The 26,508-nt window shown below is 43.3% G+C and overlaps 1 protein-coding gene across 1 annotated transcript in view; it reads left to right on the top strand.

Annotated features, from left to right (window-relative positions):
- The window catches only part of pdcd4a (programmed cell death 4a), a 40,752-nt gene extending 17,594 nt beyond the window's left edge, over window positions 1-23,158 (top strand). Inside the window, exons 5-11 of the mRNA XM_078536702.1 lie at window positions 1,883-2,104; window positions 9,563-9,660; window positions 10,033-10,144; window positions 15,719-15,826; window positions 17,513-17,620; window positions 20,608-20,747; window positions 21,788-23,158. Of these exons, the coding sequence (XP_078392828.1) occupies window positions 1,883-2,104; window positions 9,563-9,660; window positions 10,033-10,144; window positions 15,719-15,826; window positions 17,513-17,620; window positions 20,608-20,747; window positions 21,788-21,839 (840 nt within the window). The 3' untranslated portion in view covers window positions 21,840-23,158. The remainder of the gene's footprint in view (window positions 1-1,882; window positions 2,105-9,562; window positions 9,661-10,032; window positions 10,145-15,718; window positions 15,827-17,512; window positions 17,621-20,607; window positions 20,748-21,787) is intronic.
- Window positions 23,159-26,508: the final 3,350 nt, after the last annotated feature.

The raw sequence follows: 26,508 nt of genomic DNA, 5'->3' as shown, positions 1-26,508 counted from the left end.
GATGTAGTTTCTCCCAAGGCCTGTTATATTCCACCTGTAAAGGACCTTTCCCAGGAGGTCAGGCAGAACCCAGGTGTTAGCTCTCAGTTATTCACCTTGCCATCCCGCTTGCACTAAAAGACAAGATAAGAAACCTGGTGCTTCCTCTTTCCCAGATTCCGATCCACGTCTCCACTTTTCTCTCCCTTTAAAAGCTTATGAAAATGTTCAATCTCTCCTCCTAACCTCACCCTGTGGCCCTGGATCAGTTCTTTTTATCTTTTCTCCGGGCAGTGCATAGGATTCTTTTCTACATTGAAACTGGTGAAACAATACACGTTGCTGCTGGATCTCGTTGTGATTTAATCCCCATGAAGATTATGATTAATTGTTTTGTCCTGTGATACATAAGGTTGGTGAGCTGCAGGTGCAGATGATGGAATATGATGTTGTGGTGTTAATGGAGACCTGGCTCAAAAGGGCTTACTGGGTTCTCAATATTCATTGATACAAGACATTCAGGGAAGATGAGGAATGAAATAAAAGAGATGGAGTGACAGTAATGATGAAGGAGAATATTACAATGTTGGAGAGAGGATGTCCTAGAGGGGTCAAGAACAGAATCTATTTGGTTAGAGCTAAGAAACAATAGAGGTACCATTATACTAATGGGTGTATTCTATAGCCACCAACTGGTGGCAAAGATATATGGAGGAACACATTTACAAGGAAATTACAGAAAGGTTGAAACATCTATGGAATAGTAAGAATGGAGCACTCTGATTATCCTCAAATAGATTTGGATAGTAATGGTGTAAAGGGCAGAGAGGGGGAAGAGTTTCTAAAGTATTAAGGAGAATTTTCTAGTCGGTATGTTTCTGGTCCAACGAGAAAGGAAACATTGCTGGATCTGGTTTTAGGGAATGAGTTGGGTCAAGTGAATCAAGCATCAGTAGGGGAATATTTAGGGGACAGTGATCATGGTATCATAAGGTTTAGATTGACTGTGGAAAAGGACAAGTAGCAATCCAGAGTAAGAATAATTAATTGAGGGAGGCCAATTTCAATAGGATCTGGCCCAGGTAAATTGGAATCGAAGATTGGCAGGGAAGTAGAGAGTAAGATGAAGCGGAAAAAGAATGTGTACGACAGACGTCAAGTTGATAATACAAATGAGAAGCAGGTTGAATATATAAAGCTGAGGGAAAGTGAGAAAAGAAATGAGGGGCAAAGAGAAAGTATGAAAAAGAGACTTGTTCCCTTTGAAAGGGAATCCAAAGAGAAAGTGGTAAATAAAGTATACAGAATCCTGTGCTTTTATAAATTGGGCCACAGAGTACAAAAACAAGGACATCATGATAAACCTTTATCAGCCTCAACTGGAGTATTGTGTCCAGTTCTGCGCAGCACACTTCAGGAAGGTTGTGAAGGTATTAGGGAAGGTGCAGAAAAGATACACAAGATTTGTTCCAAGGATGAGGAACTTCAGTTATGTGAATAGATTGGAGAAGCTGAGGTGGTTCTTAGAGAAAGGAAGATTTAGAGATTTTCAAAACCATGAGGGTTCTGGGCAGGGTAGATCCCATCGGTGGAAGGGCCAAGAACCGGAGGACACCAATTTAAGGTGATTAGCAAAAGAACTAAAAGCAACATGAGGGGAAAACCTTTTTATGCAGCGCGTGGTTAGGATCTGGAATGCACTGCTTGGGAGTGTGGCAGAGTCAGTTGTGGCTTTCTAAAGTGTATTGGTTAATTATCTGAAGAGAAAAGCTTCTCAGAGCTCTGAGGAAAGGGCAGGGGAATGGGACTAGCTGAGTGCTCTTGCAGAGAGCTAGAGCTGACACCATGGGCTCAATGGCGGTCTCTGGTTCTATAACCATTCTACGCCTCTTGTGATTTTTAGGCCCTGCTACGGGAACTGAATCTGGGAAAGAGGAAGCACGAGGTTCCTTCTCTTGCCGTCTCGCTTGCATTGGAAGGCAAGGCGAGTCACCGGGAGCTGACATCCCGGCTTCTGTCTGACCTTCTGGGGAAGATCCTTACAGCTGACGATGTTGCCAAGGCCTTTGATAGGATGTTGAAGGATCTGCCTGATCTTATTCTTGATACACCTGAAGCACCACAGGTAAAAACACAAGCTCTGCACAAGCCTTCTCTGTATTTGGAAAGCACCGAGTGGTCCTGATTTGTACCTGGGATTATGGGAACCTTAACTCAGCTTGGGCTCCTGGGTGCAACCTTTAGCACAAAGCTAGTCAACGGTATCGTGTGCAAATGTGTAATAAGAACTGAACTGTGTACTTCCTTTACTTTCTGTTCTACCATCAGCATGTGCAAAGGGCAAGGACAAGTTAATGTTTCAGATCTAAAGACGAAGATAAATGGGTGTGTAGGTAAGGTAGCAAAAGAGGTGTGTGGTTGGGAAGAAAATCAGATAGGCAAAAGCATTGCGTGAGAGTTCATGGATTGAGCAGTATCGGAATAGTGGCTTCGCTGCTCAAGTTTCACTGCCTGATATTAATAGCATACACAGTCAGGGCAATGAATCCATCTCCTTCAAATGGTATTCAAATTCATCCCTGGGAGAGCTCCTGCAAATATCAGAAGCACCTTCTGGATGTGTCAACAGACTCTTGTTCCCCCAGATGACCACTGAAAATATTGACAGTTTTGGTATATTACTTCCCTAAACTCAGTTGGAAGGAATCTCACTCTCTAGAACTTGTTGAAGGTTGGTTGCATTTTCAGAGATGCCAGTTTTCAGTTAAGATGTTAAACTTAGGTTCCTCATTCCTGTTTAGGAGGATGTAAAAGAGCCCCTGGCACCAGGGGATTCTGGTGTTGTGGCCCTTAATCCAACCACCCTAGATATAACCAGATATTTATCCCACTGCTGTTGCAGGATCTTGTGCATGGCTTGACAAAGTCACTGCTCGAAGAAAATTTTACATTAATACATAGAAACGGAAAGAATATTCCTCACTTCTGGAATTCAGCTTTTTTTCTTCACGTTTGGCAGAAGCCAAATTAAGCATCCACGTGCAAGTTATTGCTGAGTAAGTGCTGCTTGATAGTACTGTCGACGACACCTTCCATCACTTTGCTGATGAATCAGAGTAGACTGATGGGGCAGTAATTGACCGCACTGAATTTGTCCTTTTTGTGGAGAGGACATACCTGGGCAAATGTCCACGTTGTTCCGGGTGGATTTAGTGAGCCTTGCAGTTTACAGTTAATGCAACATACTGAAGGAAATGATGTTGTTTCCTTCTCCTGGAAATGCAAGGAATTTCTACCCCTCTGATTCTGGACAAGAATGCAGCTCCTCTAGCAGCTACACAGTATGTCCCATTCTCTGATACTGGGGGTAGATTATCTGCTGTGGCTGTAATCGCCAATCTGGCCTCAAATAATGCCCAAAATTCTGCTGTTTTGCAAATTTTGTTTTCTCTTGCACTTCTGCTTAAGCTAATTATCCAATAGCATAATCTGCAAACCAATGCAATCAGGCAGCATTGTAAAACATAATTTTTTAAACATTTGCGATTAAAAAATAATTCATGATGTATTTTCGAGTGGTAACTTGATGCAGTTTGATTCATACAGCTGAAAGTGGGCTCATCACAAAATAAATTAACCAATTTAAATCTGAGAGTTAGCTGAACTTAAATGAACGAAAATGATTTTAAAAGTTATACAGAACCATATACAGTGGACGTGGTAGCTAACATTTACCCTGTGTAGTGTGGACGGGAGTGACACACTTAACCATATAATTATAAATTTGGCCTTTATCCAGTGTTTTATATGTATTTCAGGGTGGTTGACTTAGCCTCAGTGCACCCAAGGTGATGGAATTATGTTTATTGTACATGTGCACAAGAACACAAGCTGTACTGTGCCACACCTGCACTACAGTTTTACTGGAATTAAATGTTGTTCAGAGACACCTAGGTGTACTCATACAAGGAATGCAGACTTAGCTGCAGGTATAACAAGCAATTGGGAAGGCAAATGGCATGTTGGCTGTTATTGCAAAGAGATTGAAGTACAAGAATAAAGTCTTGCTGCGGTTGTACTGGTTACATGTAGCTAGTTTTAACTCGCCACCCACTGACTAATCAATTAACGATGATGCTGAACTTGCCAGTGAGGGCACAGACTTGTACTGGGACAAGTTCAGTTGCATTCTTTAAATCCTTTCTGTGCTCCAGCTGTTGCTGTGAAACACAAACAGACACACCTAGTTTATATAAGACAAATATTGGCCCAGAAATGGGATTGATCCTGTTGCTCAGGGAAAGGAAGGCACTACATGTTGGCTCGAGCACTCATAAACCTAGTAGGAACATAGGAGCAGGAGTAGGCCATTCGGCCTGTTGAGCCTGCTCCACCATTCAATTAGATCATGGCTGATCACCTACCTCTATGCCATATTTCCCCACTATCTTCATGTCCCTTGATGTAATTAGTATAATAGTATTATTTTAGCTCAGGAAAGTGGTGCTGGGGTAGATGTTCTTGTTCCTGTATTCCTATCCAGAAATCTATTCTGTCTTGAACATGCTCAACGATTGAGCTTCCACACCCTCTCTGATAGAGAATTCTAAAGATTCACCACCTTCTGACTGAAAAAATTCTCAGCCTTAAATGGCATGCCCCTTATTCTGAGACTGTGTCCCTAGGTTCTAGATTCACCACCCAGGGGAAACATCCTATCCATATCTGACTGTAAGAACTTTGTAAGTTTCATTGAGATCACCTCTCATTCTTGCTGTTGATGTAGTTTATAGTGCAGTTGATGTAGTTTATATGGATTTCAGCAAAGCCTTTGACAAGGTCCCACATGGGAGACTTATAAAGAAGGCAAATGCACATGGGATACAGGGTAATTTGATAAGGTGGATTCAAAATTGGCTTAGTGTAGGAGGCAGAGGGTGATGACAGAAGGATGCTTTAGTGACTGGAAGCCAGTGTCCAGTGACGTGCCACAGGGATCTGTGCTGGGTCCCCTGTTATTTGTCATTTATATAAACGACATCAGTGGGGGGTAGGATTAGTAAGTTTGCGGATGATACAAAGATTGGCCGGGTGGTTAACAGTGAGGTTGAGTGTCTTGGGCTACAGGAAGATATAGACGGGATGGTCAAATGGGCAGATAAGTGGCAGATGGAATTTAACCCTGAAAAGTGTGAGGTGATACACTTTGGAAGGAGTAATTTGACAAGGAAGTATTCAATGAACTGCATGACACTAGGAAGTTCTGAGGAACAAAGGGACCTTGGCGTGTGTGTCCATAGATCTCTGAAGGCAGAGGGGTATGTTAGCGGGGTGGTGAAAAAGGCATACGGAACACTTGCCTTTATCAATCGAGGCATAGATTACAAAATTAGGGAAGTCATGTTGGAGTTGTATAGAACCTTGGTGAAGCCACAGCTGGAGTACTGTGTGCAGTTCTGGTCTCCACATTATAGGAAGGATGTGATTGCACTGGAGGGGGTGCAGAGGAGATTCACCAGGAAGATGCCTGGGATGAAACATTTAAGTTATGAAGAGAGGTTGGATAGACTTGGGTTGTTTTTGTTGGAGCAGAGAAGACTGAGGGGCGACCTGATCGAGGTGTACAAGATTATGAGGGGCATGGACAGGGTGGATAGGGAGCAGCTGTTCCCCTCGGTTGAAGGATCAGTCACAAGGGGGCATAAGTTCAAGGTGAGGGGCAGGAGGTTTAGTGGGGATGTGAGGAAAAACCTTTTTACCCAGAGGGTGGTGACGGTCTGGAATGCACTACCTAGGAGGGTGGTGGAGGCGGGTTGCCTCACATCCTTTAAAAAGTACCTGGATGAGCACTTGGCACGTCATAACATTCAAGGCTGGTAAATGGGATTAGGTAGGTAGGCCAGGTGTTTCTCACATGTCAGTGTAGACTCGATGGGCCGAAGGGCCTCTTCTCTGTGACTCTTCAAAACAGGAGAATACAGGCCCAGTCTCCTCCATCTCTCCTCGTAAAACAATCCTAATCCTGCCATCCCAGGGATTAGTCTGACGAACTTCCATTGCACTCCCTCAATGGCACGTATATCCTTCCTTAGATAAGGAGACTGAAACTGTACACAATGCTCCAGGTGCGGTCTCACCAAGGCTCTATACAGTTGCAGCAAGACATCTTTACTCCTGTACTCAAATCGCCTTGAAATGAAGGCCAACATACCATTTGCCTGCCTAATTCCTTGCTGCTCCTGCACCCTAGGTTTTAGTGACTCATGAATGAAGTTACCCAGGTTCCTCTGGACATCAACACTCCCCAACCTCTCACCACTTAGAAATACTCTGCCTTTCTGTTTTTTCTACCAAAGTGAATAACTTCACACTTAATCATGTTATATTCCATCTGCCATGTTCCAGCCCATTCACTTAGCCTGTGCAAATCCCCTTGAAGCCCCCTTGCATCCTCCTCACGACTTACATTCCCATCTAGTTTTGTATCTTCAGCAAATTTGGAAATATTACTTTTGGTCCCCATATCCAAATCACTTATATAGATTGTGATCAGTTGTGGCCCCAGCACTGATCCTTGTGGTATCCCATTAGTAACATCCTGACATCTTCAGAATCACAGAATGTTACGGTACGGAAAGAGGCCATTAGGCCCATTGTGTCTGCACCTGCTCTCCAAATGAGCATTATGACTTAGTGCCATTCTCTTGCCTTTTCCCCGTACCCTTGTACATTGTTTCTACTCAAGTAATGATCTAACACCCTCTTGAATGCCTCGATTGAACCTGCCCCTCCACCACACTTCCAGGCAGTGCAATCCAGACTCGAACCACTCCCACTGTGTCAAAAATATTTTTCTCACATCACATTTGCTTCTTTTACAAATCACTTTAAATCTGTGCCCTCACGTTCTTGACGCTTTTATCTTCTAGTTTCTCTCTATCTACTCTATCTGGCCCCCTCATGATTTTGAACATCTCTATCAAACCCTCTCTTGTCCTTCTCCACTCCAAAGAAAACAGTCCCAACCGCTCTAATCTATCTTCATAACTGAAGTTTCTCATTCCTGGAATCATTCTTGTAAACCTCTTTTGCACTCTCTCCAATGCGTTCACATCTTTCCTATAGTGTGGTGCCCAGAGCTGTACACAACACTCCAGCTGAGGTATAACTAGTTTCCTATACAAGTTCAGCATAACCTCCTTGCGCTTGTACTCTATGCCCCTATTAATAAAGCCCAGGGTACTAGATGCTTTATTAACTGCTCTCTCCACCTGTCCTGCCACCTTCAATGATCTATGCACATATACACACATGTCCTCTGCTCCTGCACCCCCTTAAGAATTGTATCCCTTATTTTATATTGTCTCTCCATGTTCTTCCTACCAAAATGAATAACCTCACACTTCTCCGCATTGAACTTCATCTGCCCACTCTACCAACTTGTCCATGTCCTTTTGAAGTTCTATACTGTCCCTCTCACAGTTTACAATGCATTCAAGCTTTGTATCTTCAGCAAACTCTGGCCCCTGCACACCAAGATCTAGATAACTAACATATATCAAGAAAAGCAAGGCTCCTAATAATGATCCCTGGGGAACTCCACTACAAATCGTCCTCCAGCCCGAAAAATATCCATTGACCATTACCATCTGTTTCCTATTACTCAGCTAATTTTGTATCCATGTTGCTACTGTCCCTTTTATTCCATGAGCAATAACTTTTCTCACAAGTCTGTTGTGTGCCACTGTATTGAATGCCTTTTGAAAGTCCATGGACACCACATCAACAGTATGACCCTCATCAATCCTCTCTGTTACCTCTTCAAAAAAACTCCCAAGTTAGTTAAACATGATTTCCCTTTAGAAATCCATGCTGGATCTTCCTCGTCAACCCACAGTTTTCCACGTGACTATTAACTCTATCCTGAATAATTGTTTCAAGAAGGTTCCCCAACACTGAAGTTAAACTAAAATAAAAGCAAAATACTGCAGATGCTGGAAATCTGAAACAAAAACAGAAAATGCTGGAAAAACTCAGCAGGTCTAACGGCACCTGTGAAGAGAGAAACAGAGTGGACGTTTTGAATCCTTATGACCCTTCAGAAGTTAAACTGACTAGTCTGTAATTGCTGGGCTTATCCTTTGAACCTTTTTTGAACAAGGATGTAATGTTTGCGATTCTCCAGTCCTCAGGCAGCTCCCGAGTCTAGGGAAGACTGAAAGATTATGGCAAGAATACCAAATAAGGGGAAAACAACAGTGTATACTGTAAGAGAAGAGAGTGCTGATTGGTTGGCAAGTGGACTCTGGTACAGGCATTGCCATTGAGAATGCACCAACTGATGGTGACTGACAGTTAACTGCCAAGCATTGTTTGAAATTTAAACCAGGCAGCTTGACCCTGATTGGTCAAGGCATTGTCCTGAAGAATGACTCCGGTATCCCCTTACTTGCAAAGTATTCTTGCAAAGTGTCCTGATGAGTGCAAGACGAAAAGTTTCAATATGTCTCTCTTTTGAGCAATACTCAAGGTCTGTACTGCCAAACAACTATCTTTATCAATACTAATTTCTTTCAGTTCCTCATTTTCCCTTATATCTCAGAGATTTTCTGTATCTTCCTCCTTGAAGACAGACACAAAGTAATTGTTTTATTTCTCTGCCATTTCCTTATTCTCTATAATGAATTCTCCTGTCTCTACCTGTCATGGACCCACATTTGTCCTTGCTGGTCTTTTTCTTTTCACATACCTAAAAAAGCTTTTACAGTCTGTCTTTATGTTTCTCACCAGCTTGCATTCATATTCTTTTCCCTTTCTTTATCAGTTTCTTGGTCCTCCTTCGCTGGATTCCAAAATGTTCCCAATCCTTGAACTTTTTTTGGCAACATTATAAGCCACTTACTTTGATCTAATGCACTCATTAACTTCTTTTATTAGCCACGTTTGATTTACCTTTCCTGTTGGGTGTTTGTGTCTCAGAGGAATGTATATTTGTTGTAGATCGTGTAATACTTCTTTAACTACTAATCATTGCCTGTCTACTGTCAAATCTTTTAATGTATTTTCCCAATCCACCATAGCCAACTTGTCCCTTATTCCTTTAATAGTCCTCTTTGTTCAGATTTAAGACCCTAGTTTTAGAATTAACTATATCGCTTTCAAACTTAATGTAAAATTCTATCATATTATGGTCACTATTTCCTAAAGGCTCCTTGACAGCAAAGTTATTAATTAACCATTTCTCATTACATAATACTAAATCTAAAATCATCTTCGGAACTCTAAAGAAGCCATACAGGACTTGAAACGTTAACCCTGTTTCTCTCTCCACAGATGCTGCCTGACCTGCTGAGTTTTTTCCAGTATTTTCAGCTTTTATTCAATTTTCCCAGCTCTGTTTTTGCTTTCCCTGTACTGCCCAGTGTTGCTCAGCAGATGGGGAACAGGCTGTCTGCTGTTACAGAATTGCCCCTGTCATCCTGTAACTGACTGCTGGAGATTTACAAAGAGCAATCACTCCCTCAGCTGCACTGCTGACTTAGTTTTCTTATGTAATTTGTGTTTTTCTTTGCTGTCTGGGCAGGTACTTGGCCAGTTTATCGCCCGGGCAGTTGCAGACGATGTTTTGCCATCAAACTTTCTTGAAGGTTATAAAGGGAAAGTGGATTGTGACCATGCACGGTAAGTATATGAATTCTCCTGAGAGAGCAGTGTTAAAAAGAGTGAGAAATATATATCAGATTTTTATACATATGGATATTTGGTATACTATACACTTCTGTGCTGGTGGTGAACACATCTGGACACAGCTTGTAGCATTGAAGAAGAAAATTATTTTGTATTTGAATCAACGCATGTTTTCTTTGGGTTCTTGGTATGAGTGGTGCCTTCCCCTTGTAGTGGTCAGTTCTAGTTGGTCACTTGCCCTAGCGAAATTGGGCGAATCCTAGTCCCAGCTCGTACCGTGTTGTCTGACTGCTGATTTGTAAATTGAGCATAACAGTTGTAAATTTTGCCCTCCTTTCCCCCCCCCCCCCCCTCCCCCCACTTCAGTGCTGCATTGGATCGTGCTGCCATCCTGCTTAGTATGAAGCGTGGTGTTGGATTGGACAATGTCTGGGGCGTGGGTGGAGGGCAACGACCCGTCAAACATCTCATCAGAGAGGTATGTCAAGCCCTTCTCTAGAACCTGGTACAGTGGAATTAGCTGCATACAGTATTGGAGAGGGCAGGGGGAGAGAAAGGGAGAGAATTGATTGGAGTCCTGTTTTGGAGGGTGGAACTGGTGGAGGGGAGGGGGGGAAAGTGTTGAAGGGGATCAACCCCACTTTGTTGCCCTATCCCCATATTACCTTGTTCCCTTAGTGCTCAAAAATCTATAGATCACAGTCTTTAATATACTCAATGACTGAGCATTCACTGGGGTAGAAAATTTACAATCTTCTGAGTGAAGAAATTTCTCCCTGTCTAAATCCTAAATCATACACTCAAATGATCGTGAAACTATGGCCCCTCGTTCTAGATTCTATAACCAGGGAAACAACTTCTCAGCATCTACCTTATCAAGTCCTCCACAAATTGTATACCCCTTTCATTGAGATCACCTGTTATCTAAATTCCAGAGAATATAGGTTCATACGCTATAAGATTGGCCTTATTGGCAACCTCGTAAATAGGGCCGGAGCCATTTGCTCACCATGCAAGTTTGTTGCCAAAGTAGGGCACATCAAAGGCACCCTGTAGGATAATGGCTACCCTGATCAGATCACTGTATATCACGCAAACTCACGAACAGGCCTAAGGTAGTGCCCAGCCTGCCTCACCTTGCCCTCCCAGGGTAATCTATCTCAAACATTTGAGCAACAGGTGAAGCTAGCTGTTTCACGCTGCTAGTGTGCAGGTAGCAACACGAGTGGTACTTGCCACTAACAGGATGCTGCCGTCAAGCCAAAAAGACATTCTGTCTATCATACCAATGAGTAATGTGGTATATGAATTTCAGTGCCGGTGTGATGCTCAATATTTAGGCTGTATGTCCCAAAGACTGGCGGATCATATCAAACAGCAAGGTACAGACCACACCTAACCAGTCTGGCTTGAAAACTTAAAACACAGTGTCCAACATTAGATGCAATTCTGCGATTGGATAACATTTGCTAAATAATCCTCGGTGTGCTAAAAATTAAACTGATAACCAATTTAAGGTGGTCAGTCGAGCTTGAAATGTGGTGCATTTGCATGTACTGGAAGCTACATATATTAATACAGAGGGCCCTGTTCTTTGCAGACTGAAAGAACATACACACATTGCGCCTGTTTCAGCTAGACAAAATAAGTGATAGCCATGCGCTGGTTCATTCCTCAGGGCAATGCCTTGCCCAATCAGAGTCAAGCTGCCTGGTTTAAATTTCAAACAATGCTTGACATTTAACTGTCATTTGCCATCAACTGGTGGATTCTCCATGGCAATGCCTCCACCAATCAGACTCCACTTGCCAACCAATCAGCACTCTCTTCTCATGCAGTATAAATTGTTGTTCCCTTTATGCTTGGTATTCTTGCAAATTGTCCTGATGAATGCAAGACGAAAAGCTTTGACAAAAATGTCTCTCTTTTTCGGCAAAACTCAGGTCCATTCTATTTAATCTCTCTTCATAGGACATCCCCCTGTTCCCAAGAAGTAATCTATTGAACCTCTACTGCTCCTCTAGCCTTCCTTATGTAAGGAGATCAAAACTGTACACAATGCTCCAGGTGTAGTCTCACCAAGGCCCTGTATAATTGCTGCAAGACTTACAAAGAGATTGCATTGGAGGAAAAGTAATAAAACCAATGTACCATTTGCCTTCCTAATTGCTTTCTGTACCTTCAAGTTAACTTGCTGTGATTCGTGTACAAGGACACCCAGAGCTCACTGCCAAAGTTTCACAGTCTCTCACCATTTAAGAAATATTCTGCTCTATTCTTCTCATAAAAGTGGATGCCATCATTTACCCAGCTTCTATTTGATCTACCATCTTGTTGCCCACAGACATGGCATATGTGTGTCCCTTTGCGGCCTCTGTGTCCTCTTCATATTTACTTCCCTACTTAGCTTTGTAATCATCAAACTTGGATATATTACACTTGGTCCCCTTATCAGAGCCATTGACACATATTGTAAATAGCTGAGGCCCAAACACTGATCCTTGCATCACTTCAGTAGTTACACCGTGCCATCTCAATTGATCCGTTTACTGTTAACTGATCCTCAATCCACGTTGGTATGTTAGCCGCTCAAATGACAGTCTGGACGTGAGGATGTAACTCCTTTGGTAGGTGTACCAGCAGAGGGTTTAAAACAATTGTCAGAGATAATTGTAAAAATAGGAACTGATTCTGAAAAGAATTAGCAGAACTTTGTGTGGACAAGTTACTGTACCCTAATGGCTTGTAACCTGTTAAAATCAAATAATTCATAGAGGCGTTGGCCTCAATTTCTCAAATGTCCTAAAATGTTAAAATTGTGCCTTTGAGAGGAATGCAGTCTGTAATATTTTTGTTCTAGGAGAGAAAAGAATAGACTAAAATAAATTAAAATAGACTAGTTCACACAATGTCACTTCAGGGCAAACTTTTAAAATCTGTAACTGGTGATAAAATGAGTGAGTGTTTACAAATATGGGCAATAAATAGCAGCTTTACCAGCAATGCCTATTCCCTGGAGTGATTTTTCTAAAATAAAGGTACATGGATTATGAGGAGCAGTTGTGTAAATTGGGCTTCCTCACACTGGACAAGAGAAAGTTGTGAGATGATCTGCTGTTTTTAGGGATTCTAAAGGATAATGTTGTCTGAGTCGTTTCACCATGTCCAGAACAGTAGAACCACAGCCTGTACTTGAAAGGGGGTTTGGTGGGTGGGTGGAATTCAGAACTAATCTGGCAACATGATTTTAGTGACGAGTGGTCCATGTATTGGGACAGATTCTCCAGGGAGATGCTGAAAGAAAGATGGTACTGTTCTGATTCATATCAAATTCAAATAAGAGCGATTTCTTTCAGAAGATCCTATTTTGGGATTCACTCTGAGTAATTTGGGACATGTGTAATGAGCTTTGGAGGAACAGGTAATCTTGGACCTCTGTTTGACAAAGCTCTCCACCACTGGGGGCTTCTTCACCTCCTGTCTGGGTCTTTTGTAAGCTCATTGATAAGAAATTGATGGCTGTGATTAATCAATAGTGTAAACGATTTGCAGGGCTATGGGGAAAGGGCAAGAGAGTGAGACTAGCTGAGTTGCTGTTGCAAAGAGCCAGCAAGGACATAACTTACAGAATGGCTGCCTTCTGCGCTGTAACAATTCTATGATTTCTATAACTCGATTATCGTATCGTGTGACTACCAGGTGGTGTGAGACTAACTAGATGGATCTTGCTGTATTTTTATTATTTCCTATGTTCTATGGGTTAATCAAAGACGGCCAGCACTGGTGGGAGGTTGGGATTTTTTACAGAGGCTTGTTGGAATAGACCTGTTGGGCCAATTGACCTGTTTTTGTTGATTAAAAACTTTGTAAAGGTTTAATGTTAATTACACTGTTAACATGTGATGGGTATTGGAACACATATAAATGGAGATAGCTGGGACACTGATGTGTGTAGAAACAGAGTTAACGATTCGAGTGCATATGACTCTTGTTCAGAAGAGTCTGAAGAAGTTGTACGAACTAGAAACATTAACTCTGTTTATCTCTCCACAGATGCTGACAACAAACTTGCTGCGTTTTTCCAACATTTTCTATATTATAAAAGCAGGGAAGTTTTGCTACAGCTGTACGGGGCTTTGCTGAGGCTACATGTAGAGTACTTTGTACATTTTGGTCTCCTTACTTAAGAAAGGATATTATTGCATAAGAAGCAGTTCAGAGAAGGTTCACTCAACTGATTTCTGGAATGAAGGGGTTATCTTACAACAAAAGGCTGGAGAGGTTGGGCCTGTATCCATGGAGTTTAGGAAAATGAGAGATGACCTTATTGAAACATATAAGATCCTTAGGGAACTTGACAGGGTGGATGCTGAGAGGATGTTTCCCCTGATGGGAGAGATTAGGGGAATACAGTAAGTCCCCATTTAACACTTGTTTCACTTTAACATCGGTAAGTTAATGGGGCCTGTAATCTTGTTGAACATCGTGAGATTCGTTTTAACAACGTTTCCTCCATGACCCGATTGGCGCCCTTTTGGAGCAGTCTTTCCCCACCCCACCTGACCTCCGAGTTGTGGCCTTTCCCGCTCCCCACCCTTTTGCCCCTTCCCCCCTCATGGACTTGCGTTCCCATTCAGGATCAGACCTGATCCGAAGGCAGAGCTCCAATGTTGTGGAAATGAGTTCCGATTGAGCAGAAGTAATGAGCTGGGGCTGCTATAATCTGTTTTTTTGTTAAATTCTCCTGCCTCGCTGCTCTTCTGAGCCCTCGCTCTCAGCGCGGGTTCAGGAGAAGGAGACTGTGAAAAGGTGAGTCAGGCTTGGTGAGAGGGCAGGTCAGGGAGCGGGGAGGAGCCACAGCTTGGAGGATTGGGGAGTGGGGAGATCTGCAGCGATCAGGAGAATCGGGAGCGAGAGGTTTGGGAAATCAGCATCTGCGCTAAGCAGGAGGTACTGTTAGTTGAAAGTTACATTTTTCTTTTATATTTTTACACTTATTTTAAAAGTTACTTAATTGACCAATGTAGGAATTTAGCAATGTAAAATATTTCAACTTAGAGGGTATAATGTTTTAATATTTGTTTTTTTTTTCTCTGATAAGGAAGGTCCTACAGAACCTAACCACTGTTTTAACATTGATTTTTATGGGAACCAATGTTTCACTTAGTCATTTCACTTAAAGTTGTGATTTTCAGGAAAGCAACCACATCTTTAAGTGAGGACTTGCTTTAGGGAGTCTTTCATTGAAGACAGAGATGAGAATTTTTATCCTCTCAGTTGGGTGCTAGTGTGTGGAATTATTTTTCCCAGAGGACATTGGAGGCTGGGCCATTGAATATTTTTAAGGCTGAATTAGATTCTCAATTGACAAGAGAGTCAAGGGTATAGAGGCTAAAGAGGAAAGTAGAGTTCAGGCCACAATCAGAGCAGCCGCAATGTTATCAAATGGCGGAGCAGGCTCGAGGGGCCGAGCTTACTCCTGCACCTAATTCATATGTTTTTATGATGGACAGCAGACAACAAGCTCTTGTATGGCCCTATGGAAAGGTTTGCTGTCCTCCACCTTAGTAGTATGATGACTGGCCTCCTATCATTGCGCAATGGAACGGAGATCAGCAACATCGAGTAGGGTTGAACTGGCCAGTTGCTGCGCTCTGTAAATAACACATTTACTAAAAGCCTCACAGGTGGCCCAGTTTGTAAATACACCACCTGGTCTGGTCAAAGCTGTACAGCATAGGAAGATTCCAGGCTTCACACCCTGTCTGTGCTGCAATTGGATGACTAAGGGGCAGCCTTCACTCCAGACTGGAGTTGACTCTGTGGACCTTGAATGTACTGTATGTGTTTTGTGAGCAGTGGGTGAGGGGAGCAGGTTTCAAAGAGAAGGGTATATGACCAGAGGAAAGAGAACCATTTCCATTGTCAGCTCTCTTCCTGTGGTTTTCAGCGCTGGAAATTACCACTTCTGGATTTGGCCATAACATCCTTTTGTTGTCTGTGCTGTTTTGCCTGCATTTTACTTTGCTGACTTGTTCTCTCTCTGACCCAGATGAACTTCATATTGAAGGAGTTCCTGCTGTCCGGAGAGCTGGCTGAAGCTGAGCATTGCCTTCGTGATTTGGAGGTGCCACATTTCCACCATGAGCTTGTTTACGAGGTGAGCATAGACATTACTGCTACTTGGTATGTCAGCTTGGCCTGTGAATGCACTCAGGTATAAATCGAGATTCACACCTCCAGTCCTCCTGCTGAGTGAGAGTTTACTTCCTGTTGTGAAATATCAGTGTATATAACATTAATGGCTTCTCCCTCCATTTCCTTACCTGTCAGTTTTGTATTGTCGGCATCCATGGCTAGAAAGAAGTGATCACCCTCAGCCTGCTGCTGCAGCACACTCAATCTGATAAGAGGCAGTTTTCCTGCTCTGGAAGATCATTTTCATTTTGTTTATATTTTGTTGCCCCAATGTTAATGGGGTAGGGGTGAGGGGGGCTATGAATGAACTCCAAGTCACGCTACTCACAAAATACAGCTGTTTGCTATTTGGGAGAAGTTAAGGTCCAAGAGGGAAGGGCTGTGCCCCAGACAGTGTCTTGTCCTTGACTCCATGCTATAAACAGGGCAACTTAGAACAGACAACTAATAAGTTTCTTAAAGGTGGGTGAAATCCTGAGTTAACAGCGGGGATGTGAGGTAATTCCAGAAACCAAATCTGCCTTGATCTCCACCAGGCTCCAGCGTGACATGGTGAGTGTACTGTGCTTGAGAGAAACAGATGAGTTTGGATCTATGGTTCTTAAAGCTCTCTACCACTGGAGTTTTATCACTTCCTGGATGGATCTGTTAAACTAATTGATAGAAATTGTTTGCTATCTTTAGTCAACACCTTCATTATTATAGGCCTTAATCTTTTCTCATCAAGCTATTCCTATGTCCTTCATTGTCAGGAAGCAAAAACCCGGGTCAGTAGATTCCTAAACTTGAGTCTGTCATTGAAAGAAATTCTGAAACGATATCCTCAGTCACACCTGGTCTCTGCCAAAAGGCAGGCCCTATAATGAGTCACCCATAATGAAACCTCATCGTTCCACAGTCCCATTGTCCTCCAGGGACACCAGTACCCTTTGGTTTCCACCAGCTGAGGACTTGCTCCAGGGGAGAAGTGAGCCGGTGGGGGTGGGGGGCGGGGTTGGTGTGCGGATTAGTTGTGGCTGTCCATTTTCCCGGGGAGGGAGGGTGAGAAGGGAATGTGGGTACTCAGTGACCTGTGCTCTATAACAGAAATGGAGAGGGAAGAATGTCTCTCCTCATTAAGGTCCTGGCTGACTGCAGAGGTGGTAGTTTCAAATAAAAGATTGAGGGAAGGCAGTGATATGGCTGTTGAGACAGAGAAGAGTGGGGATAAACATGTCCAAGAAGGGAAAGGGAGCAGTAAGAAGTTAGCTTTAACTTAACTTTAGTTGTTATCTTACTTGTTGCTGCTCAGTCCTAAACACGAGCATGTAATCTGGTATTAGAAAAGAGGGAGCACAGCATAGTCAGAGATGCCATCTTTCAGATAAGACACTAAATCAAGGCCTTGTCTACTAAAGATCCCATGCATTATTGGAAGCAGAGCAGGGAGTTCTCCCCAATGTCTGTGGTCAACATTCCTCCTCCTCCTCCACCACTTAAATGACCAGTTCAGCACTATTTAAAAATATCACAATGCAGGAGCTTGTTGTATGCAAATTGGCTGTTGCTGCATTTGCCTTCACAGTAATAATAACTACAAAAGTAACTCATCGGCTGTGAACCAGTTTAGGAAAAGAGCTATGCAAATAGAAATGCTTCTTCCCCTCAGGCCGTTGTCATGGTGTTGGAGTCAACGGGAAGTACAGCAGCAAAGATGGTGAAGCTGCTGAAAATGCTGTGGGAGAGTGGGCTGATCACACTGGACCAGATGAACCGGGTAAGTATGAGCCTGGCCTTCCCTCTGGCCCCTGTATCTCTCTGGCCTGCTAGTCACATAATGTCTGTATGAAATGACCTGAGCTTAGCTGGTGTCACACTGGGAGCACTGCAGATGTCTGTAGTGCACCTGGGCTGGGGAGAGATCAACCAGGCTTCCAATGACTGCTGTAGGGAAATAAGTGTAAACATCCAGATAAAATACAAGGGAAAAGGATTATATTGGGTTCTCACTGCTAATATTTATTCTGTATCCCACCTGCTGACCTCATTACAGCCCTGGTCCAGACATGGACAAAAGAGCTGAATTCTAGAGGTGAGGTCAGAGTGACTGCCCTTGACAGCAAGGCAACATTTGACTGAGTGGAGCATCAAAGAACCCTAGCAAAACTGAAGTCAATGGGAAATGGGGAAAATTCCCCAATGGCTGGGGTCATACCTAGCACAAAGGAAGATAGTTGTTGGTTGTGGCTGTTGGAGGTCAATCATCTCAGTCCTCATCCCTTCTGCTAAAATGCATCACCTCATACTTTTCTGTATTAAATTCCATCTCCACTTGTCTGTCCATCCTGCTAGCCATTTGTCCTGTTACAGTTGATTGGTATCATCCTCAATGTCTACCATATCTGATATTAGCAAATTTTGAAATTTTACTCTATATTCAAATAATCAAAAACAGTGACCCTAGTGCTGACCCTTTGGAAAAACTACTGTATACCATCCTCCAGTCTGAAAAACAACCATTTACCACAACTCGCTGTTTTCTTTCCTTAAGCCAACTTCTTATCAAAACTTGCACTGACCCTCCTATTACATGAGCCTCAATTTGGTTAACCAGTCTTTTTTGTGGTACTTTGTCAAACACTCAAGATCCATTTAGACAACATCCACTGCATTCCCTTCAAGCTTTTCTGTTACTTCATCAAAAAACTCAATGAGGTTAGTCAAACGTGATTTGCCTTTTACAAATAAAAACAGATAATGCTGGAAAAACTCCAGCTTTTTTTTTAATTCACGGGATGTGGGCTTCGCTGGCTGGGCCAGCATTTATTGCTCATCCCTAGTTGCCCTTGAGAAGATGGTGATGAGCTGCCTTCTTAAACTGCTGCAGTCCATGTGGTGTAAGTACACCCAGAGTGCTGTTAGGCAGGGAGTTCCAGGATTTTGACCCAGTGACGGTGAAGGAACGGCTGATATATTTCCAAGTCAGGATGGTGAGTGGTTTGGAAGGGAACTTCTATGCCTGTTGCCCTTGTCCTTCTAGATGGTAGCGGCCGCTAGTTTGGAAGGTGCTGTTGAAGGAGCCTTGGTGAATTCCTGCATAGTATCTTGTAGATGGTACACACTGCTGCCATTGTGCATTGGTGGTGGAGGGACTAAATGTTTGTGGATGAGATGCCAATCAAGTGGGTTAATTTGTCATGGATGTTGTCAAGTTTCTTGAGTGTTGTTGGAGATGCACTGATCCAGGCAAGTGGAGAGAGTATTCCATCACACTCCTGACTTGTGCTTGGTAGATGGTGGACAGGCTTTGTAGAGTCAGGAAGTGAGTTATTCTCTGCAGGATTTCTAGACTCTGACATGCTCTTGTAGCCACAGTATTTATATGGCTAGTCCAGTTCAGCTTCTGGTCAATGTTAACCCCCAGGATGTTGACAGTAGGGGATTCAGTGATGGTAATGCCATTGAACATCAAGAGGAGGTTAGATTCTGTCTTGCTGGAGATGGTCATTGTCTGGCACTTATGTGATGTGAATGTTACTTGCCACTTGTCAGCCCAAGCCTGGATATTGTCCAGGTCTGGCTGTATTTGGACATGGACTGCTTCAGTATCTGAGGAGTCCCGAATGGTGCTGAACGTTGTGCAATCATCAGCGAACATCCCCACTTCTGACCTGATGATGGAAGGACATTGATGAAACAGCTGAAGGTGGTTGGGCCGAGGACACTACCCTGAGGAACTCCTGCAGTGATGTCCAGGAACTGAGATGACTGACCTCCTTTGTGCTAGGTACGACTCCAACTAGTGGAGAGATTTCCCCCTGATTCCCATTGACTCCAGTTTTGCTCGGGCTCCTTGATGCCACACTCAGTCAAATGTGGCCTTGATGTCAAGGGCAGTCACTCTCGCTTCACCCCTGGAGTTCGGCTTTTTTGACCATGTTTGAACCAAGGCTGTAATGAGATGAGAAGCTAACTGATCCTGCCGGAACCCAAACTGGGCATCAGTGAGCAGGTTATTGCCAAGCAAGTGCTGCTTGATAGTACTGTTGATAACCCCTTCCATCACTTTACTGATGGAGAGTAGACTGATGGGGTGATAATTGGCCGGGTTGGATTTGTCCTGCTTTTTGTGTACAGGACATATCTGGGCAATTTTCCACATAGCCGGGTAGATGCCAGTGTTGTAGCTGTACTGTAACAGCTTGGCTAGGGGCACGGCAAGTTCTGGAGCACAAGTCTTCAGTACTATTGCAGGAATATTGTCAGGGCCCATAGGTCTGGCAGCATCTGTGCAGAAAGAAACAGGGTTAATGTTTCGAGTCTGATATGACTGTTGTATAAATCCTTGTGGCTGGCTTTCCTTAATAAAGCTAAACCTCTCCAACTGCCTAATTAATTTTTTTCACTGATGATTATTTCTAAAACCTTACCAACCACTGACTGACTTGTAGGAACGTCCTCGCACCTTTTCTTGAATAAGGGTGCCACTTTTATTCACATCAACCGGCAGGTGAATGCAGACCAATATTCAGTAATTACCTATAGTTATGCTTGAAATTTAATGGCGTTTCCCCCATATTAATTCGAACATGGCTCACACTGATTAATTCATTTCCCTAAGGATTGGTAGCAAATGTAACTCCGCTATTTAAGAAAGGTGGAAGAAAAATACAGGTAATGACTGTTAGCCTACTATCAGTAGTAGGCAAAATGCTGGAATCTAATTTGACAGGGACTAGTGTAGATTTGTGTGCTCACTTTCAGGGTTTCCAGCGAGTGTTTGACGAGTTGCCAGATATAAACCTGGATGTGCCACTTGCCCACACGATCCTGGAGAAATTCTTAGACCTCTGTTTCCAGGAAGCCGTTATAACCAAGCAGCTTCGTGATAGCTGTCCTTCACGGTAAGTGCACCAAATCTTTCACCAAGGAGTTTCTCGACAACCACACACACATTACTGAGAGATTGACTCAAAACCTCAGCTCATTTCAGACGTGGGCTTGGGACGGTCTGTAAAAGTTTTGCTTTTACCTCGAGAACGAGGGGGCACAGATTTAAAGTAATTTGCAAAAGAAGCAAATGCAATGTGAGAAAAAACTTTTTGACACAGCGAGTGGTTCGGGTCTGGAACACAGTGTGCTTCAATCGAGGCATTCAAGAGGGAATAGAAACAAGGTGCAGGGTTACGGGGAAAAGGCAGGAGAAAGGCACTGAGTTAAAATGCTCGTTAGTGAGCTGGTGCAGACACGATGGGCCAAACAGCCGCCTCCTGTACTGTAACAGTTCTGTGATTGAGTCACAAGGTCGTGCATAGTGCGGAACTGAGAGAATGCTGCACGCTCAGTATAGCACAAATGAGGCATTAAACTGAGTCAATGTATAATGTTCAAGAGGATGTTAAAGATGCCAGTGCACATTTCTAAGAATAATTTTCATTATACAGAGCAATGCTGGGACTGTAATATTGAAAGTGCAAACTATTGTACAGGGCTATGCTGGGATTGTAAAATCAGCAGCCCTTGTTACACAGAGCCTTGCTGAGGCTGTAATACTGCGAGCAGTCCCCATTGTACAAAGTAATGCTTGGACTATAATTGTCCAATAGCAAACTTGCAGGGAAAGTTTCCAATGGTGTCTTCCTGTGCTTTGCTGAAGTGCCCAGTTTCCATGCCTGCACCTCTGGCTATCAGCACACTTCCCTCCATGGGGGTGTCACAGCTATGCCTGTCCTGTACCAATACACACTCACTTTCCAGTAGTGATCACTGGGTAGTGATCGTGTGCCGAACCCTGGCCCTGATCAATCTTAATGTCCAATATAAATCAGTAAAGGACACACTTCCTGAGCTTACAGTGGTCAGCACTGCTTGCCCTTCCTTGGTGTGAAGTTTTCACTGAGTCGCTATTCGTTGATTTGAATCCTGTTCTCTTTGTTGCTCCCAGGGGCCGTAAGCGTTTTGTGAGTGAGGGAGACGGTGGGCGTGTCAAGGAGTAAGACCTCACTGCGTGCACTCTGCTGTTGGACCCTCAGAACATACTGCATTTTACCAGCAATTCAACCATATTCCACATGCAATACCAGTGACTCAGCAGGAGCTTTGACAAAGCTGCAAGATCAGGTGGCAATAGCAAGTGTGGAAGCAGCCCATTTTCACACCCCCGCCACTTTGATTTAGTTGCCTGCAATGTTTATAACTGAGCACTTACGTTCAGGGTACCCAGCATTAACAAATTATGGGCTGTAATGATAAATTCTACCGCAGGATAGGAACAGTGTTTTTGTCCTGGGCCAGGGGCTGATTCTGTAACTGGGTCTTCATCCAAAAGAGAGCATTTGCTGATGTTTGTTAAACTGTGCAGAGCAGAAGCAGAGAAGTCAGTATGATTTCCAAGTAGCTTTCTATGTAGACTGGATTGTCGGGTTTGAGGAGGTGACCCTGCCTTTTTTTCCCCCCCCCGCCCATTATAGTCATGTTACCCTCATATTCTTTAGCGCTCTGCCTATAGCGGGCACCCATTGCTCTGGCTGCAGGGAGAATGGCCTTTAGGAAAGAGAATTTCACCTGAATCTGAGTTAGGATGAAATCATGAGCTGGAATCGATTTAACAGCCACTAGTAGAAAGTACCTGTGAATATGGGAGAGCAAACAGCAGCCATGGACTTTAGCTCAATATGAGGGATCATGGTCTGCTCCTGACCAGTGAGGAGGCAGCATTGAACAGCAGCTTCATCATTTAAACGAGTGGCCTCGTTGCCACCATACAAACTCACACACTAAATATTAAAGCAGTGAAATCCAACTGGGTGCAGAGGAGAAAGGCTGAGTTAACATTATTTGGCCACGTGCTCTGTTTTGGTGGGTATGTATCCTTCACTGAGCTCAGCAGCTGCATTACTGTGCAGAATAGTCCCTCAGACTCCACAAGAGAGCCCTGACATTGCAGGGGTTGGTGGGGGGATTTTACTGGTGGGCAGATATTCCTTTTATTTGTTCTACATGGCCCAATCTTTTCAGTGCGCGGCCCCTTTAAAACATTTTTGCACGTATATTTCTTGCAGAACCAGACCTGCGCTGTATCTTTCCAGCTGCTCTGCGGCCATTCCTCTGTGCAGCTTAACGAGAGCATTGATGGCGAGGGATTTAGACCAAACTGCACTTGGCAGTTTTGCACTAGATGAGAGAGGGATGAATGGTTCAGAAAAGATTGAACTACCATCCCAAATCCACATCTCAAATCTCAAGAGGAATTGCTGTTTTGTCTCTAAAATGCTTTTAAGAAAAGTTGAATCAGGAATAAAGATGATTTTACCAACTCGTGATCTTTGATTTCTCCCTTTGCCACACGTGCAATGAATCATTTAACATTACAAGGACAAACAACAATGTTTTAAGTTTGCTCTCCTTAAGTCTTCTAGTTCTTGAGAGGCTTGTTAGAAATTCTCAGATACTATGCTGGTCAGCTCGATCTGCGCCCAGGGTAGGTAAAGCACCAGTCGACTGATGGGGAAACATCCAGCCAGGCTTCCTGCCCTTGATCCAGGTGCAGTGACTCCTGCTGCAAAGTGTGGATGTCAATCCAGAGCAAGATTAAGCAAGGACCTGATGTTCCAGTCAGGTAGCTTATTTTTTATTCATTCATGGGATGTGGCATCAGTGGCTAGGCCAGCATTTATTGCCCATCCCTAATTGCCCTTGTTCATTGCTGTGGGTCTGGAGTCAGGTAAGGACAGATTTCCTTCCCTAAAGGGCATTAGTGAACCAGATGGGTTTTTACAATGATCGACAATGGTTTCACGGTCATCATTAGACTTAATTCCAGATTTTGTTTTATTGAATTCGAATTTCACCATCTGTCGTGGTGGGATTCAAACCTGGGTCCCCAGAGCATTACAGAAACAGAAACAGAAATACCTGGAAAAACTCAGCAGGTCCGGCAGCATCGGTGGAGGAGAGCACAGTTGACGTTTCGAGTCCTCATGACCCTGAAGGTTTGTTTCTGTTTTTGTTTTGGATTTCCAGCATCTGTAGTTTTTTGCTTTTATCCCCAGAGCATCACCCTGAGTGAAAGTGAGGACTGTTACTGAGAACATGAAAAAGATCATCTGTCCCTGAAAGCTGGTAAAATTAGAGATGTATCCAAGTTGTAACTGAGATTAAGTTAATATCTTAAACTGGTGTTTTTGGCAACTTTTAAGAATCTGGAATGGAGTCACATTTAATCATGGCATTCAAAAGGGAATTATATCATTATCTGGAAATGAAAAGTGTGCAGGGCTATGGGGAAAAGACATTAGACTAGATGAACTGCTCCAGCAGAGGGCCAGCATGGATGACGGGCTAAATGGTCTCCTGTGTTGTAACCATTCTATAAATTTATGTTCAAAATTTACCAATGGAGGAGCAAATAATTCAGGAACAGACTGAGTTCAGAGTATGCACATATGCTCCAACAGGAGTGCCTGTGCTCTTGACGCTATGATGTACTGGGCAATGGAGTGTCCGTTCTCCATCATCATCATCTCCTCCTCCCCCTCCCTCCTGTGTGCGCACGTGCCTCTGGGACTCTCTTCCCCCCCCCCCCTCAACCAAGGGGAGTTGATCTTGTGCTGCAGTAAGTCAGGATGCTGCTGAGCACTCTGACCCAATGCTCTCAATATCCACCCTTGTGTGTGTCTCCCTCTCTCACTGTTTCCACTCCATTGTTAATTTTATTAACATGAACATGCAACCAGGCCAGCCTGTAATGGAATTTACCCTCCATTCAAGCAGAAAGTCCTAATCACATCTAACTGTTCCCATGCCTTCCTCTTTCATCCACCTCTTCAACTTGACTGAATCAAAACAGTTTCTACCTCAATTACTCACAATTCTGAGAAGCAGTTACTACACTGTTTGAAATCTCTTCCATTTAATCTCCTAATTCTGGCTTCTCATTCTAAACTCTCAACTCCTGGAACCCGAGTAAATCTGAAAAGTCTCAATATCCTTCTCTAGTCTGAAGCACAATACTGCACCTGCTCTAATTGAGGGTGTATTAAGGTCAAAACACCTGCTTTATGTATTCTTTACCCCTTGCTACAAGAAACTAGAATTCCATTAGCATGTTTTTGAAAGCAATCCTGATTACCCTGAGGCCTATAGTGACCTATCAACCTGTCCCCCAAATCTCTGCTTTCCACATCCCTGTACCCACTCCCATCACCAGACACTGTCATTGGATTCTATTTGACTCTTAACCTATCTCCTCTAGCAATGCAAGGCAGGAGGAATAAAGAACAAGCTATAATAACCACCTTTTTCAGTATCACCTGCAAATTTCAACATCACTACCTCTGCCTGAAATCCAAATCAATGAGAATAGGAAGAGGCCATTCAGCCCCTCCTATTCTACCATTCAATTAGATCATGGCTTCATAGACCAACTCAATATACCCATCATTGCTCCATTGGCCTGGATCCATTTATCAAAACAAAACAAAATCTGTCTGTCTTGAAAGCACCAACTGACTTCCATCATCCATAGAGATGGTGGCACAGCAGTAATGTCTCAGAATTACTAATCCAGAGGCCCAGGCTAATGCCCTGGGGCCATGGGTTCAAATCCCACCATGGCAGCTGGTGGAATTTAAATTCAGTTAATAAATCTGGAGTATAAAGCTAGTCTGTGATGGTGACCATGTGATTGTTGTAAAAGCCCATTTGGCTCACCAATGTCCTTTAGGGGAGGGAGGAAATCTGCCATGCTTACCTGGTCTGGCCTTATGTAACTCCAGACTCACGGCAATGTGGCTGACTCTTAGGCAAGTCACTCAGTTCAAGGGCAATTGGGGGAACATTATGGGCAACAAATCCTGGCACTGTCAGTAGTGCCCACTTCCTAATGAAAGAGTAAACTTTGGAGGTGGGGAGGAGGAGTTCCTGATTCACATTACCCCTGTGTGTGTAATGTACATCCTGATTTAACTCCCTCATTGACCTAGCTCTAATTCCCTTCCATCTATCCTATCCAATCCTTTTACCATTTAAGCAGAAGTGCCACTTGCCTTAACTCCAACTATCATCCACCTTCTAACTTACCCAGTTACCTACTCTCCCTCTAATTCCATGTCGCAATCTTTGATTGGCCCTTTTAATATCTCTGCTAGTTATTTCTAACTATTCATCCTTAAAGACCAAAACTGTCCCTGCCACAAATGGTAACCTAATTGGCTTGCAATTGTAAGTTGTAACTACCTGGATTAGCTCAGTCTCCTATATAAAGATGGGTGCTCTGTTGGCACTCAATCCTCTGAAACCCATCCTTATAATTTCTACGAGCTATATCCAGTCATCTCTCTGGCTTCTTGAATATACCATCAAGCCCCAACACTATCTTCCCTTCGCTACTGTACCCTTCTACAGCAAAGTACTCATTAAATATCTTCCATTTCTAGGGGACTATCAAATCCTTTAATCGTCTCAATCAGATCATCTTTTATACTCAGGAGAAACAAGCTCACTGATGCAACCCTAATTTTACTTTTAGCTCCAGTAACATTCTGGTGAAATGGCTCTAGGAACCATTGGGGTGTCCCCACTGACAGAAGAGGACTCAACTGATTTAACATAGTGTCCTCCTTCTAGATTAAAAACAAAAAATGTTGGAAAAACTCGGCAGGCCTG

Source organism: Cetorhinus maximus, unplaced genomic scaffold, assembly GCF_964194155.1.
Source record: "Cetorhinus maximus unplaced genomic scaffold, sCetMax3.hap1.1 HAP1_SCAFFOLD_1433, whole genome shotgun sequence".
NCBI lineage: Eukaryota > Metazoa > Chordata > Chondrichthyes > Lamniformes > Cetorhinidae > Cetorhinus > Cetorhinus maximus.
The sequence above is the reverse complement of the archived record's forward strand: the minus strand, read 5'-3'. Positions and strand labels throughout refer to the sequence as shown.